At 49.5% G+C, this 12,765-nt stretch overlaps 1 protein-coding gene across 4 annotated transcripts in view; it reads left to right on the top strand.

The window, feature by feature from the left end:
* LOC125301582 (ataxin-7) overlaps window positions 1–12,765 on the top strand; it is a 29,471-nt gene that overhangs the window by 15,152 nt on the left and 1,554 nt on the right. For all 4 annotated transcript variants that reach the window (XM_048254180.1, XM_048254181.1, XM_048254184.1 and 1 more), the window contains 7 exons: window positions 6,155–6,413; window positions 7,646–7,920; window positions 8,291–8,373; window positions 9,092–9,363; window positions 9,817–10,015; window positions 10,419–10,540; window positions 11,423–12,584. In XM_048254180.1, the coding sequence (XP_048110137.1) occupies window positions 6,155–6,413; window positions 7,646–7,920; window positions 8,291–8,373; window positions 9,092–9,363; window positions 9,817–10,015; window positions 10,419–10,540; window positions 11,423–12,584 (2,372 nt within the window). The remainder of the gene's footprint in view (window positions 1–6,154; window positions 6,414–7,645; window positions 7,921–8,290; window positions 8,374–9,091; window positions 9,364–9,816; window positions 10,016–10,418; window positions 10,541–11,422; window positions 12,585–12,765) is intronic.

The following is a 12,765-nucleotide window of genomic DNA, read 5'->3' as shown; positions in this document are numbered from 1 at the left end:
TGTCTTTTGGCTACAGTAATTTGATTGAGAAAACGGGGTTGGTAAAAAAGAGGTTCGATTACTCCTCCACCCCAGTGTGGGGTTTCCCTGCCGTGACTAGTCGGTGGCCACAAGAGGGCGACACAGTGACAAGCCCTGGGGGGCTCATATGGCAAAAGAGGGAATGAAATAAATCAGTTGCTCAATCCCAATACTGCTTCTGTAGGCTCAATCCCAATCCCAATACTGCTTCTGTAGGCTTAATCCCAATACTGCTTCTGTAGGCTCAATCCCAATACTGCTTCTGTAGGCTCAATCCCAATACTGCTTCTGTAGGCTCAATCCCAATACTGCTTCTGTGTCTGTAGGCTCAATCCCAATACTGCTTCTGTAGGCTCAATCCCAATACTGCTTCTACAGGCTGGCACACTGTTTAATGTGACCACACTCTGACTGTTAGCCATGGCTTCGTGACTTTCATTCATTCTTATGGACTGCGAGGAGTGTGAAGTGTAACCTTGGCACAAAGCGCACTAAAAAGAGTATTTCATTCCCGCTCTCTGGAGTGTTGATGAGGCCCTTGCTGATTTGTGTCTGAAGTTTGTGCTGTGGGCTTTCATCTCGCTCATGGTGTTTGTGGTCCATTACCACTCCTATCGGCCCTAGAGTGGCAGTCTGGGCCACGTGCTGCTTTAGCATGATTGGCGCGCACTTTCGACTAGCCGTGACCGTTTTTCAATCACAGAATCCCACTGATTCTCTGCGGTGATTTCGATGAACAGTGTTGCCCATTGAAACCAGACCCCTGGTATCACAGAAGGCCACAAAGGACCGTGAATAAGCCAGGACAATTTCATGCAGCCTGTTGTGTTGGCCTCTGAAAAAGCCTTTCTTCCAAAAAAAACGGCTCTGCTTGCGGAGACTGTGCCGAGTTGGCATTCATCACGTTTCTAAAGGGTGAGACTTGCATTATAGCTGCAACCATAGCCATAGCAGCCGTGGGCTACTGGTTAGCACTTCGGACCTGTAACCGGAGGGTTGCCGGTTTGAACCCCGACCAGTAGGCATGGCTGAAGTGCCCTTGAGCAAGGCACCTAACCCCTCACTGCTCCCTGAGCGCCGCTGTTGATGCAGGCAGCTCACTGCGCCGGGATTAGTGTGTGCTTCACCTCACTGTGTGTACACTGTGTGCTGTGTGTGTTTCACTAATTCACGGATTGGGATAAATGCAGAGACCAAATTTCCCTCGCGGGATCAAAAGAGTATATATACTTATACTATATATCCCAAAAAAAGCCCTACACAACAAAGAAACAATCTATGTTGGCGGTCTGCGCTTGATGTGTAAGTGAGTGTGTATAAGTGTGCATTATTTTCTTGCCCACTCACCATCTCTGTGAGGGTGTCTCTGTCCATTGGGGTGGTTTGTGTGTACAGCGTAATCTGCCCCGATCTCTGCAAGCACTTATGCTGAGACCAACTTTCTCCCAGAAGGCTCGTAGATGCTGTTGCCATGTAGACCAACTGCTCGCTCTCTCTCTCTCTCTCTCTCTCTCTCTCTCTCTCTCTCTCTCTCTCTCTCTCTCTCTCTCTCTCTCTCTCTCTCTCTCTCTCTCTCTCTCTCTCTCTCTCTCTCTCTCTCGGAGAGACCCGTCTGTATGACGTCCGCAGGAGGAGAGGACCCAAATGGTGCTGCAGCTCTAGTTGTCGGTGGTGGAAGCAGCACGGTGGGAGTTGTTGCCGGCTGCCTCTGAATGTGTTTTATTCATTAATTTATAAACACGAGGAACAAAAGACTACACCCGCCCTCCCCTCCCCTTTGCCGCCACACCACGTCACGCCACACACACACACACACACACACACCACCTCCCAGTTGCCTTGCCTTTAGCTGGACCGCATTCTGTTGTTTGTGGGAAGGAGGCTTTTTGGAGAGTTGGGGAGGGCCGGGGGGTGGAAGTGACTCTTCAATGGCCAGGCCGGCATGAAATGAACACCCTCCCAGACTGCCTTCACTGACCGAGCGATCGACCGCAACCGTGCCAAAACATCAGCAATGTAGTCTGCTGCGGTGTAATTAATGGTGCGTGTTTGGCATTATATATTATTTAGATATTTGGCATGACCCAGTCACCCCCTCCCCCATTGATCCTCTGATAACATGGTACTCTGTGCAAACTTGTCGCCCCACAATTAGCCCAGCGGAGACTCCCGAGTGGCTGACGTCTCGGATTGCCCCATCGCACGCTGTTCTGGGCAGAGGGCTAGAGGGGGTGGAGTGGCCGTGAGGTGGTCCCGTCAGGGTCATTTTGTTGGTCAGGGACATCGGCGACGTAAACTGTTTGGGGCTCACTACTTCCCTGGCACAGTGCCCAGGCTCTCCCTCCTGGAGGTGGCCGTGTAGTGATTGTCCTTTCCTCATCTGTCAGGACCTTAGTGACGGCGATCGCGTCGGGCGGCAGGGAGAGCAGGGAGGGTAGTGCAGTCGTCAGCCAGGGGAAGGGGGGGGGGGGGGGAGGGTGGAGTTATCGAGGCTGACGTAGGCCTGACACGTGAGGCTGATCACTTTACCAGTTCAGCCCAGTTGGAACAGAAGTGAGGTTTTGTGTGTTGTGCTTATGTGTGTTTTGTGTGTTGTGTGTTGCGTGTGTGTGTTGTGCGTGCGTGCATGCGTGCGTGTGTGTGTTTGTGAGTGTGTGTGTGTGTGTGTGTGTGTGTGTGTTTGTGAATGTGTGTGTGTTTTGTGTGTGTGTGTGTGTGTGTACAGAGAGCGCAGGCTCGGGGAGCAACAGTGGAGCAGGAAGGAGAGGAGCGGTGATTGGGTGGGATGAAGCAGGGCAGCGGGGGTTGGTGGGCTGGTTGTCGGGTGGGGGCACAACACTGTAGCACAAACAGACACACAAACACACACATATACACACACGCCCACCCGAGATGAGCCCAGCCGCTGGACTGCAGCCCAGAGCCACATGAAGTTAGCAGACGTTTGGAGTGTGTGTGTGAGTGTGCCGACGGGACGTGACGTGCCAGGCAGTGGCAGACGAAGCTGGTGCTGGTGTTTGTCCTCACGCGCTCAATATGCGGTCAGTCGGCTGCTCCTCTTTTCCTCACTCCCTTCATCTCCCAGTCAGTCCCCAATGCAAAAGCTAATGATATGCTGTTGATACCCATTCTCTCTCTCACTCTCACTCTCTTTTTCACTCTCTCACACACACTAACACACACAAACACACACCCTTACTAGCTCGCTCTTTATCCCAATCAGTCCCCAATGTAAACGTTAATGATATGCTGTTGATGTTCAGTCATTCTCTCTCTCTCTCATTTTCTCTCTCTCACACACATACACTCACACTCAAATACTCTCTCTCTCACACACACACCCTCACCCTTTCCCTCCCCTCTCTCTCTCTCTCTCTCTCTCTCTCTCTGTGTCCTCATTCCTCCCTGCATTGGCTCTGACCGACAGGAACTGTGTTTGAGTTTTTTTTTCTTTTTTTCTTCCTTTCTCTGGACTCTTACATCAGCAGTTAGTTAATGCGTCGGCTGCAGGTTTCGTGTGAGATTGTGCCAGAGCAGGGTGAGTCTGCTGTGCACTCCCAATGCCACTGTGCTGAATGAAGTGCTCGCAGGAGCAGGAAGCAGCGCTGGTTGGGTGGAGTGTGTGGACAAGATCTGTTAGTCTGTGAAGGCCTGTAAGATCTGTTAGCACGTGAAGGCCTGTAAGATCTGTTAGCACGTGAAGGCCTGTAAGATCTGTTGGCCTGTGAAAGCCTTCCCTTCCACACACTTTTCATTAGGGATGTCACAATTTCGATTTTATATAGAAATCGATCGAAATTACATCTCAATCTCGAACGTTGAACTCAAAAGTAGAATCGACGTTGCAGCCACACCCCCAATGTCAAGTACAGCATGTACGCCAAGACACACAAACGCACCTGCTGAACTGTGGCGTCAACAATTTTAGGCTGCAGCCAGTTAAAATATACACATCAACCTACCGAAATCAAATCAGTTAAAATATACACATCAACCTACCAAAATCAAATCAGTTAAAATATACACATCAACCTACCGAAATCAGCCAGTTATAATATACACATCAACCTACCGAAATCAGCCAGTTAAAATATGCACATCAACCTACCGAAATCGAAGCCACTCTTGCTACTTTGAAATCACCGTGTGGAAGTATTTTGTCGTTCATTCACGTCAATTAACACTAACTTAGCCTACTCAACTTAGCAAGTGAAAAGATGATCTAGGCTAGTTACAGTCCAAAATGACTTTAAGGCTTAAAATGCATATTGATAAGTACATATTCCATGAACACTAACCTTGGGTCTCTTCGGAGTGTGCTGAAACAATCAAATTATCATTCTGTGTTGTTTCATTTCACTATGTTCACGTCTCTGTTTAGCCTAGGCCTAATGTTTGTTCTGTTTACATTACAACCTCGCGTTAGAACGGTTTCAAAATAAAAAGCGGTTTCAAAATAAATGCCCCCAGAAAGAGAAAAGGAAAAGGCCAAAAAAAATAAATTAACAACATATAAGGATTAATAGTAATATATATTAAAAAAAAGATCGAAAATCGAATTGTGACTTTAAAATCAAAAATTAAATCGAATCGAGGATTTGGAGAATCATGACACCCCTACTTTTCATGCAATTTTTATCCTCAGAATCAACAATATCTCTAATCCTACAACATAATCCATAGAATATTTAGGTTGTCGTGGTTAGCCGCTGTACTTGGTTGTTCCCCTCTACTCTAGTATACTCAGCCCTGTTGCCCATCCTCTACTTTAGTATACTCAGCCCTGTTGTTCCCCTCTAGTATACTTAGCCCTGTTGTTCCCCTCTGCTCTGTAGTATACTCAGCCCTGTTGTCCCCCTCTACTCTAGTATACTCAGCCCTGTTGCCCATCCTCTACTCTGTAGTATACTCAGCCCTGTTGTTCCCCTCTACTCTGTAGTATACTCAGCCCTGTTTCCCATCCTCTACTCTGTAGTATACTCAGCCCTGTTGTTCCCCTCTACTCTGTAGTATACTCAGCCCTGTTTCCCATCCTCTACTCTGTAGTATACTCAGCCCTGTTGTTCCCCTCTACTCTGTAGTATACTCAGCCCTGTTTCCCATCCTCTACTCTAGTATACTCAGCCCTGTTGCCCATCCTCTACTCTGTAGTATACTCAGCCCTGTTGTTCCCCTCTACTCTGTAGTATACTCAGCCCTGTTTCCCATCCTCTACTCTGTAGTATACTCAGCCCTGTTTCCCCATCCTCTACTCTGTAGTATACTCAGCCCTGTTGTTCCCCTCTACTCTGTAGTATACTCAGCCCTGTTGTTCCCCTTTACTCTGTAGTATACTCAGCCCTGTTTCCCATCCTCTACTCTGTAGTATACTCAGCCCTGTTGTTCCCCTCTACTCTGTAGTATACTCAGCCCTGTTTCCCATCCTCTACTCTGTAGTATACTCAGCCCTGTTGCCCATCCTCTACTCTGTAGTATACTCAGCCCTGTTGTTTCCCTCTACCCTTGTTTTTCCCATGCTACATTTCCTTCTCTTTTCACCATTTCAGACTGATTTGTATGGATTTGGTTTTACGCAGTTTACCTTGAGGCTATGTTGGGGGTTATTTATTAGTAATTGATATTATTATATTCTTAGTTTATATTAGCTTCATATATTAGCCCAGCTGCCATTGGGGCTGGTCCTTTTTTACTTTTTTAGATGATTTTATAATCATTTTGTATGCCTTTCTCATTTGTGTGGTTTAGAATGGGAGTTATTCCCCCCTCCCTCCCGGCCTCTCTTTTTAGCTCTGTTTCTGCAACGCACCTTCTGTTTTCATCGTTAATTGTGTCCCTCGTCATGTGTTACCAAAATACTGCAATAATGATTCACGGTAGGAGAGGATTAACCTGATCGTTGACTTTTTGGGGATAAGTCTTCACAATTGTCTGTACTCTCAGCTGCGGCTTAATATGAGTGACTCATGAAGGACAGTAGCTGTCTAAAGTTAAGCTCTAACGGGCGATTCAAAATGCCGCTGGAATAAGAGACTAGATGCTCAGCTCTTCTGTTTGGGTAACTGAACGGAGCTCAGTTTTTAAACTGCTGTTGCCATGGTCTGACCTGTCTGATCTTTTGACCCGTGTGATGCAGAGAGAAGACACAGCTCGTCCAGCAAGCCCTCGTCGTCGCTGGCGCCCTCAGCTGCCTACGCCATGTCCACGCCACCGCACAGGAGTCGGGGCAGCGGAGGAGGGGGCGTCAGCGGTGCCGTCGCCGGGCGCCCATCTATGGGCAACAGCACGTCGTCGTCCTCCTCATCCTCTTCCTCCAACTCCAAAACGAACAAATCAGCCAAAGAGTTTTCCGGTCACGGGAGACCCCCATTCTTCCCCAAGGTGCAAGACAAAATGTGAGTATGGCAAATCCTGAGCTATGAGGTGGGGATTCCCCAACCCTCTCATCTCCCACATCTCAGTCTCGGAGCCTATTTGTGCGCCCCAGAGGAGAGCAAGGTCTGTCAGAAGTCTGTCTGGCATCCTCATAAAGGCAGAGCTGGCCATAGCTGAGCTCCTGATTGGCCCAGTTTTGGAGAGAGAGACTGTAAAGAGTAGGAGTGATATTTTATGTCAAAGGTCCTCGACCTTTTGGTATCCACTGGGGCTTAACAAGTCTTGTACATTACATATATAAACTATGCATTAGGTCTTAAATGCCTCTCAATATTAACACACTTTTAATGCTTCTTTTGGTCCATTAGATACGACTGTCAAGCTTCAGAATGACTTTTTTTAGGAGGCATAATATGTAGTAATTCTGTATTCTGTCTTAATAGTACAGATAAATCATGAAGTAATAAAACTCCAAACGAGATCAACAAGGAACTGATAATTGATCCAAGCTTTGCAGCCCGTAAAGAATGTATCGCAGTCCTAACTACTCCGACTAGTTCTGGGATCATATCTTTGCCAGCATAAAGGTGTCTTGAAAAATCTTAAATTTAACTTGGTGAAATCTAGGTCAATTTGGATTGAATGACAATGGGGGGAGCAATGGATTAGATCAATTGTTTCATTGGGGGGAGCAATGGATTAGATCAATTGTTTCATTGGGGGGAGCAATGGATTAGAGCAATTGTTTCATTGGGGGGAGCAATGGATTAGATCAATTGTTTCATTGGGGGGAGCAATGGATTAGAGCAATTGTTTCATTGTGGGGAGCAATGGATTAGAGCAATTGTTTCATTGGGGGAGCAATGGATTAGAGCAATTGGGGGAGCAATGGATTAGAGCAATTGTTTCATTGGGGAGCAATGGATTAGAGCAATTGGGGAGCAATGGATTAGAGCAATTGTTTCATTGGGGGGAGCAATGGATTAGAGCAATTGTTTCATTGGGGGGAGCAATGGATTAGAGCAATTGGGGGGAGCAATGGATTAGAGCAATTGTTTCATTGGGGGGAGCAATGGATTAGAGCAATTGGGGGGAGCAATGGATTAGAGCAATTGTTTCATTGGGGGGAGCAATGGATTAGAGCAATTGTTTCATTGCCACAAAGTTTCTTTGTTTTTGTTTTTGTGTTCTTTGTGTTTCCTCTTCCTTTTTTTGGGTTGGATTTGTGATGTTTATCTGGTCTCCTTGGCAGCATGACCCCTGCCGCTGGCAAAGTGGACAAGGTGGACTCCTGGAAGGTGAAGGTGGAGCCCTCTGCCAACAAGATGGGCCACGCACCCGCCTCCTCCTCCACCACTGTGAGCTCCCCCATGAAGCCAGGCCTTAGCTGCCCGTCCATACCAAAGCCTCCCATGCTCGCTCCCGGGCAGATCCCCAACGGGAAGGGACACCTCTCCTTGCCGGACAAGAAGCAGGACAACAACAGTGCCAGTAGCAAGCGACCGCAGTACAAGAGGCCCCTACAAGGTGAGGGTCTTTGTCTTGCTGCCGGTAGTAAGACGAGTGTTGGTGTTGACGATGTAGTGTTTCTAAATTTAGCGTCTGTTTTGGTCAGTAACCCGTGGACCATGAGTGTCAGTTCTTGTCCATAACACCATGGCGACAAAACTGGTGACCTTACACCTTACAAATAGATCTAGTCTAAAGGTCAGTGCTCTGGACTGCAGCAACGATGACTACAGTAAATAGTGATATCAGTTGACAAGTGTTGGGTACAGCACAACAAAAGATTTTAGAGGAAAACACAACCATGTGGTATTAATGGTGTGATGTGAGATGTCTTGATATGCAAACGGATCTCTTACCTCTTTGCTGCTGTGATGCTCGTCCACTGCAGAGCGTGAGTTCAACCCAGACATCCACTGTGGGGTCGTGGACTTGCCTGCCAGGAAGCCATGCACAAGATCCTTAACATGCAAGGTACCTGTCCTTTAACCTCACCATGCACAAGATCCTTAACATGCAAGGTACCGGTCCTTTAACCTCACCATGCACAAGATCCTTAACATGCAAGGTACCGGTCCTTTAACCTCACCATACACAAGATCCTTAACATGCAAGGTACCGGTCCTTTAACCTCACCATGCACAAGATCCTTAACATGCAAGGTACCGGTCCTTTAACCTCACCATGCACAAGATCCTTAACATGCAAGGTACCTGTCCTTTAACCTCACCATGCACCAGAACCTTTACATGCAAGGTACCGGTCCTTTTAACCTCACCATGCACCAGAACCTTTACATGCAAGGTACCGGTCCTTTAACCTCACCATGCACAAGATCCTTAACATGCAAGGTACCGGTCCTTTAACCTCACCATGCACAAGATCCTTAACATGCAAGGTACCTGTCCTTTAACCTCACCATGCACCAGAACCTAGCCAGTGCCGGCACAGTCAACTGTGGTCATTCTCAACACCTCAAAATACATCTTTCCACATTTTATCAGCTATAAATCCAGTGTATAATCTGGAGTAAATATCCAGTCTATGATGGTGGAAGCGCTAACATTTGAATCATAACTGTAGGACTCACCCTAAAAACAAGCTTCCATGTTTACCTCCTCTTGTCTGCTTTTACCATAACCACGCCCCTCTCTCTCGTCCCGCGCGCGCGCGCGCGTCCATCTCTCCACAGACACATTCCTTAAGCCAGAGGAGGGCCGTGCCGGGCCGGGGGAAGCGCTTCGACACGCTGCTGGCTGAGCACAAGAGCAAGGCCAGGGAGAAGGAGCTCCAGCACAGGTCCGACCTCCCCCCGCAAACCCCCCCTCTCAGGGACCCTCATCCTCCCCCCTCCTCCCGCCTTTTACAAGACCCCCACCAGGTCTCCCATGGCAACGGCACCACCGATGCCACCAAGCCTTCGCTCCTCAGCAAACCCAAACCTCACAATCCTGGTCTTCCACGGTGAGTCGCCTGGCCCTTGCCCTCTTCCCCCTGATGCCCCCTGTCCGAGCCTCCCTCCTCCCAGTAGAACACCTCCACTGCCGGGCATCGGGCAGTGAGCGGCTACAGCAGCCTTCAGGTGTTTGTGTTCTTATTAGTGAGGATTCTTCTCACTCAAATGTGAGACGCCAAAAAAACTAGGTTGCTGTTGAAACATTCCAGGCTTTAGGAGTTCTTTGCCGTTTGTTTGTAAATACAATATGTGTAAGTATGACAAAGCTGGCCTGGCTTATTAAATAATGACGCAATAAAGACAGCTGGCAGTAGTCGAATGGGATTAAGAGTGTCATGATAGACAGTTACTTTTACCCTGAAGATTGTGATCGTCATAGCAACCCTTGCATATGATGTGGTTTTGTTGTTGTTGTTCCCTTGCATATGATGTGGTTTTGTTGTTGTTGTTGTTCCTGCCAGACTGAACAGCAGTAGCTCTCACAGTGGGGGCTTGGTCCAGGGGGACCTCGGCTCGGTCCACGAACCGCCCCACCACCCGGCGGCCGCCATCGACGGCCAGACGCGCCTGTCCAGCGACGAGGGCGAGGCAGAGGAGCGCGAGGATGCCCAGGATAAGCTGGACTGCCACTATTCAGGTTACCACCCGCGGCCGGCAGCTGTAAGTACCCCCATGGCCCCCCGAGCCTGGCCATCTGGTCAGCACCCACCCCAGTCCAACTGCTGATCCAGAAACCCGCAATTTAAAAGCGCGTTGCTAGTTGAACCCCAAACGACAGTGATTTATGTGAGTTATTATGCATTCTAGGCTTTATGCTGAGCGGTGCGTTTATAACAGTTTAGTGAGCGGCTCCCTGTGGTACCTGCTTAAGAAGAGGGTTTCTGCGCTGCTCCGATACAGCCAGCATCAGTGGCAACACACTGGCGGTCCCTGCTGAGAGAGTGATCACGGCGTAAAGAAACCCCTCTCTCTCTCTCTCTCTGGCTGCTCGAGTACTTGTGGTTGTTGCTAAGGCGGCGAATGGGGCGTGATGTAGCCTTCCACTGTGTTCTTCTCCCCGTAGTACTGCACCTTTGGGAGCCGCCTCTACGGGAGGAGCTGTCACTCGTTTGACCGACGCTGGGACCGAGTGCGCTGTGCGTTCAACGTGATGATGGACAAGCACGTCAACTCTCAGATGTGGAAGTGAGTCGACAGGTTTTCACACTCATGCACACGTGTTTTGCATGTTTTGAACCCCCCCCCCCCCCGAGGTTTGTTTATAAAGAGTTGAGACATGCTTGAGGTGTGTAGATCCATAATGTAAAAACTCACTGTTGAGAAAGAAAGTTTCAATGGCTGCTGCTTCTTATAATATCAATTTGTTAACCAAGCTGTAGACTGACACCTGCACCTGCAGTTTCCAACACAGTAGAGAGACTGGCATAACAATACCAGCCACCATTGCAAACTAATCAGAGACCGGAGAATATAAACGGTGCTGATCGACAATAGTGCAAGTGTCTGCAAATGTATGGAGGGCTTCGGTCAAGTTGGAAAGAAATGGACTGATTCAAACGAAGTAGGCTATGGGATTATGACTTCACATCAAGTTAAAACTGAAGATGTACAGTCGGTAAGCTCCAATATCCAAAGGGAGTGATTATAACAGAGTTTTCCCTATTTAACAATGTGACACTGTAATGGGGGGGGGGAAACATAAAGCCGTATCAGCATATTAAGCACCAAATTTGATACTGTGATGATGATTTGTAACGTTCTGTGTAACCTACATGTACTTAGAACTAGGCCTACTGCTGACATCGAACAATATGCTGTTTCACCTTGTAGTGGCACTCGACCTTAATACAGCCCTCGGGAGCATGTAGCTGAAAAGATGCTTCAGTCAGTGGCAGAATGCGCGCAAGAGTTGTATAGCGTTTTTTTCGGCTTACGCACCCTTACGCACATGGGAGAATTCGCCCCATAGTCATGAGAACGAATAGTATACTAATAACTATTTGATTCTCTTCGCCCCATAGTCATGAGAACGAATAGTATACTAATAACTATTTGATTCTCTTCCAGGAAAATTCCGCTAGCGCTGGAGAACTCGTTGGCCCACAGGACAAGCACAAACTCCTCCTCCTCCTCCGCCTCGTCGTCAGTGTCCGCTGCCCCCCGCAGTGTCTCCCCGTCGCATTCGGGCTTCCGTAGCCCCTCCCCCGCCCCTCCGGCCCCGCCTCCCCCGGCCTACGGGCAGTCGCACGACAGTGGCAGCAGCAGCGGCAAGCCTGCCCTCTCCTACGGCACGACCTTAAACGCCCGCACCGCCACGGCCGGCGCCCAGGGCTCGGCCGAGCACCCCGCCTACGGCACGCAGTCCCGACAAGTGTCTTCGTCGCCCCAGATGCCTTCGCCCCACCACCTGTCGCCGGTCTCGGGCCGGTCACTCAAGCAGCCTCGGACCAGCGGCAGCAGCAAGTCCTCCTTCAGGCTCAAGGAGTCGCCGTCTGCCAGCCTGGCCCACTCCACCAACACCAACACCGCCCACTCCACCAACACCGCCTCCTCCACCACCAACAGCAGCAGCAGCAGTGGCGGCAGCATCAGCAGCAGTGGCGGCAGCATCAGTCTGGGAAAGAAGCGGAAGAACAGCTCCCTGCTTATGTCCTACACCACCGAGGCCAGCCCTTCCTCCTCCTCCTCTTCGTCGTCGCCCTTCAAGAGGAACTGCGTGGTGGGCTCGTCGGGGAGCTCGTTTCATGCCTCGCCTGCCTCTTCCAACCCTTCCTCCACGACCACCTCCTCGTCCTCCTCACACACCGGTGTCTACACTGTAGGGCTGAACTGCACCCCGGGCCGGACGAGCGGGCTGAGTCTGAGGCACGAGCCGTCGGCCCGCGGGCCGCCCTCCGCTAGCCCAGCCGAGTCCATCAAGCGCATGAGCGTGGTGATGAACAGCAGCGACTCCACACTCTCGCTCGGGCCCTTCGTCCACCAGGGCGGCGACGGTGGCCAGCAGCAGCATGGCACTTTCGGCCACCCCGACGCCCGCCTGGAGGGTAAGAAACGCAAGGGCTCTCCAGCCACTGGCTCCATCAACAGCAGCTCAGGAGGGCTAACTGGAGGCCAGGGCCCGGGAAGGCCCAAGGTGACCAAGTCTCCATCGGTCAACAACATCCACAGCAAGCACGCACGTACCATACCCAGCACACCAGGCCTCTCCAACAACTCCCTCATACATCAGGTATGTTGCAACACCAGTGAGTCGTCCAAATATGTAGCCAAATGGATAGCTTTTATCTTTACACATCTTTACATGATCTGTAGTTTCTACCTGGTATGTGATCTGTGGTTTCTACCTGTATGTGACCTTACCAGTAGTTCACGCCCAGATATTTTTCTTTGAAAATGTCAAATTCAAAACC

The sequence above is a fragment of the Alosa alosa genome, chromosome 10 (assembly GCF_017589495.1).
Source record: "Alosa alosa isolate M-15738 ecotype Scorff River chromosome 10, AALO_Geno_1.1, whole genome shotgun sequence".
NCBI classification, from domain to species: Eukaryota; Metazoa; Chordata; class Actinopteri; order Clupeiformes; family Clupeidae; genus Alosa; species Alosa alosa.
Note: the sequence above shows the minus strand (reverse complement) of the source record. Positions and strands in the feature narration are given on the sequence as shown.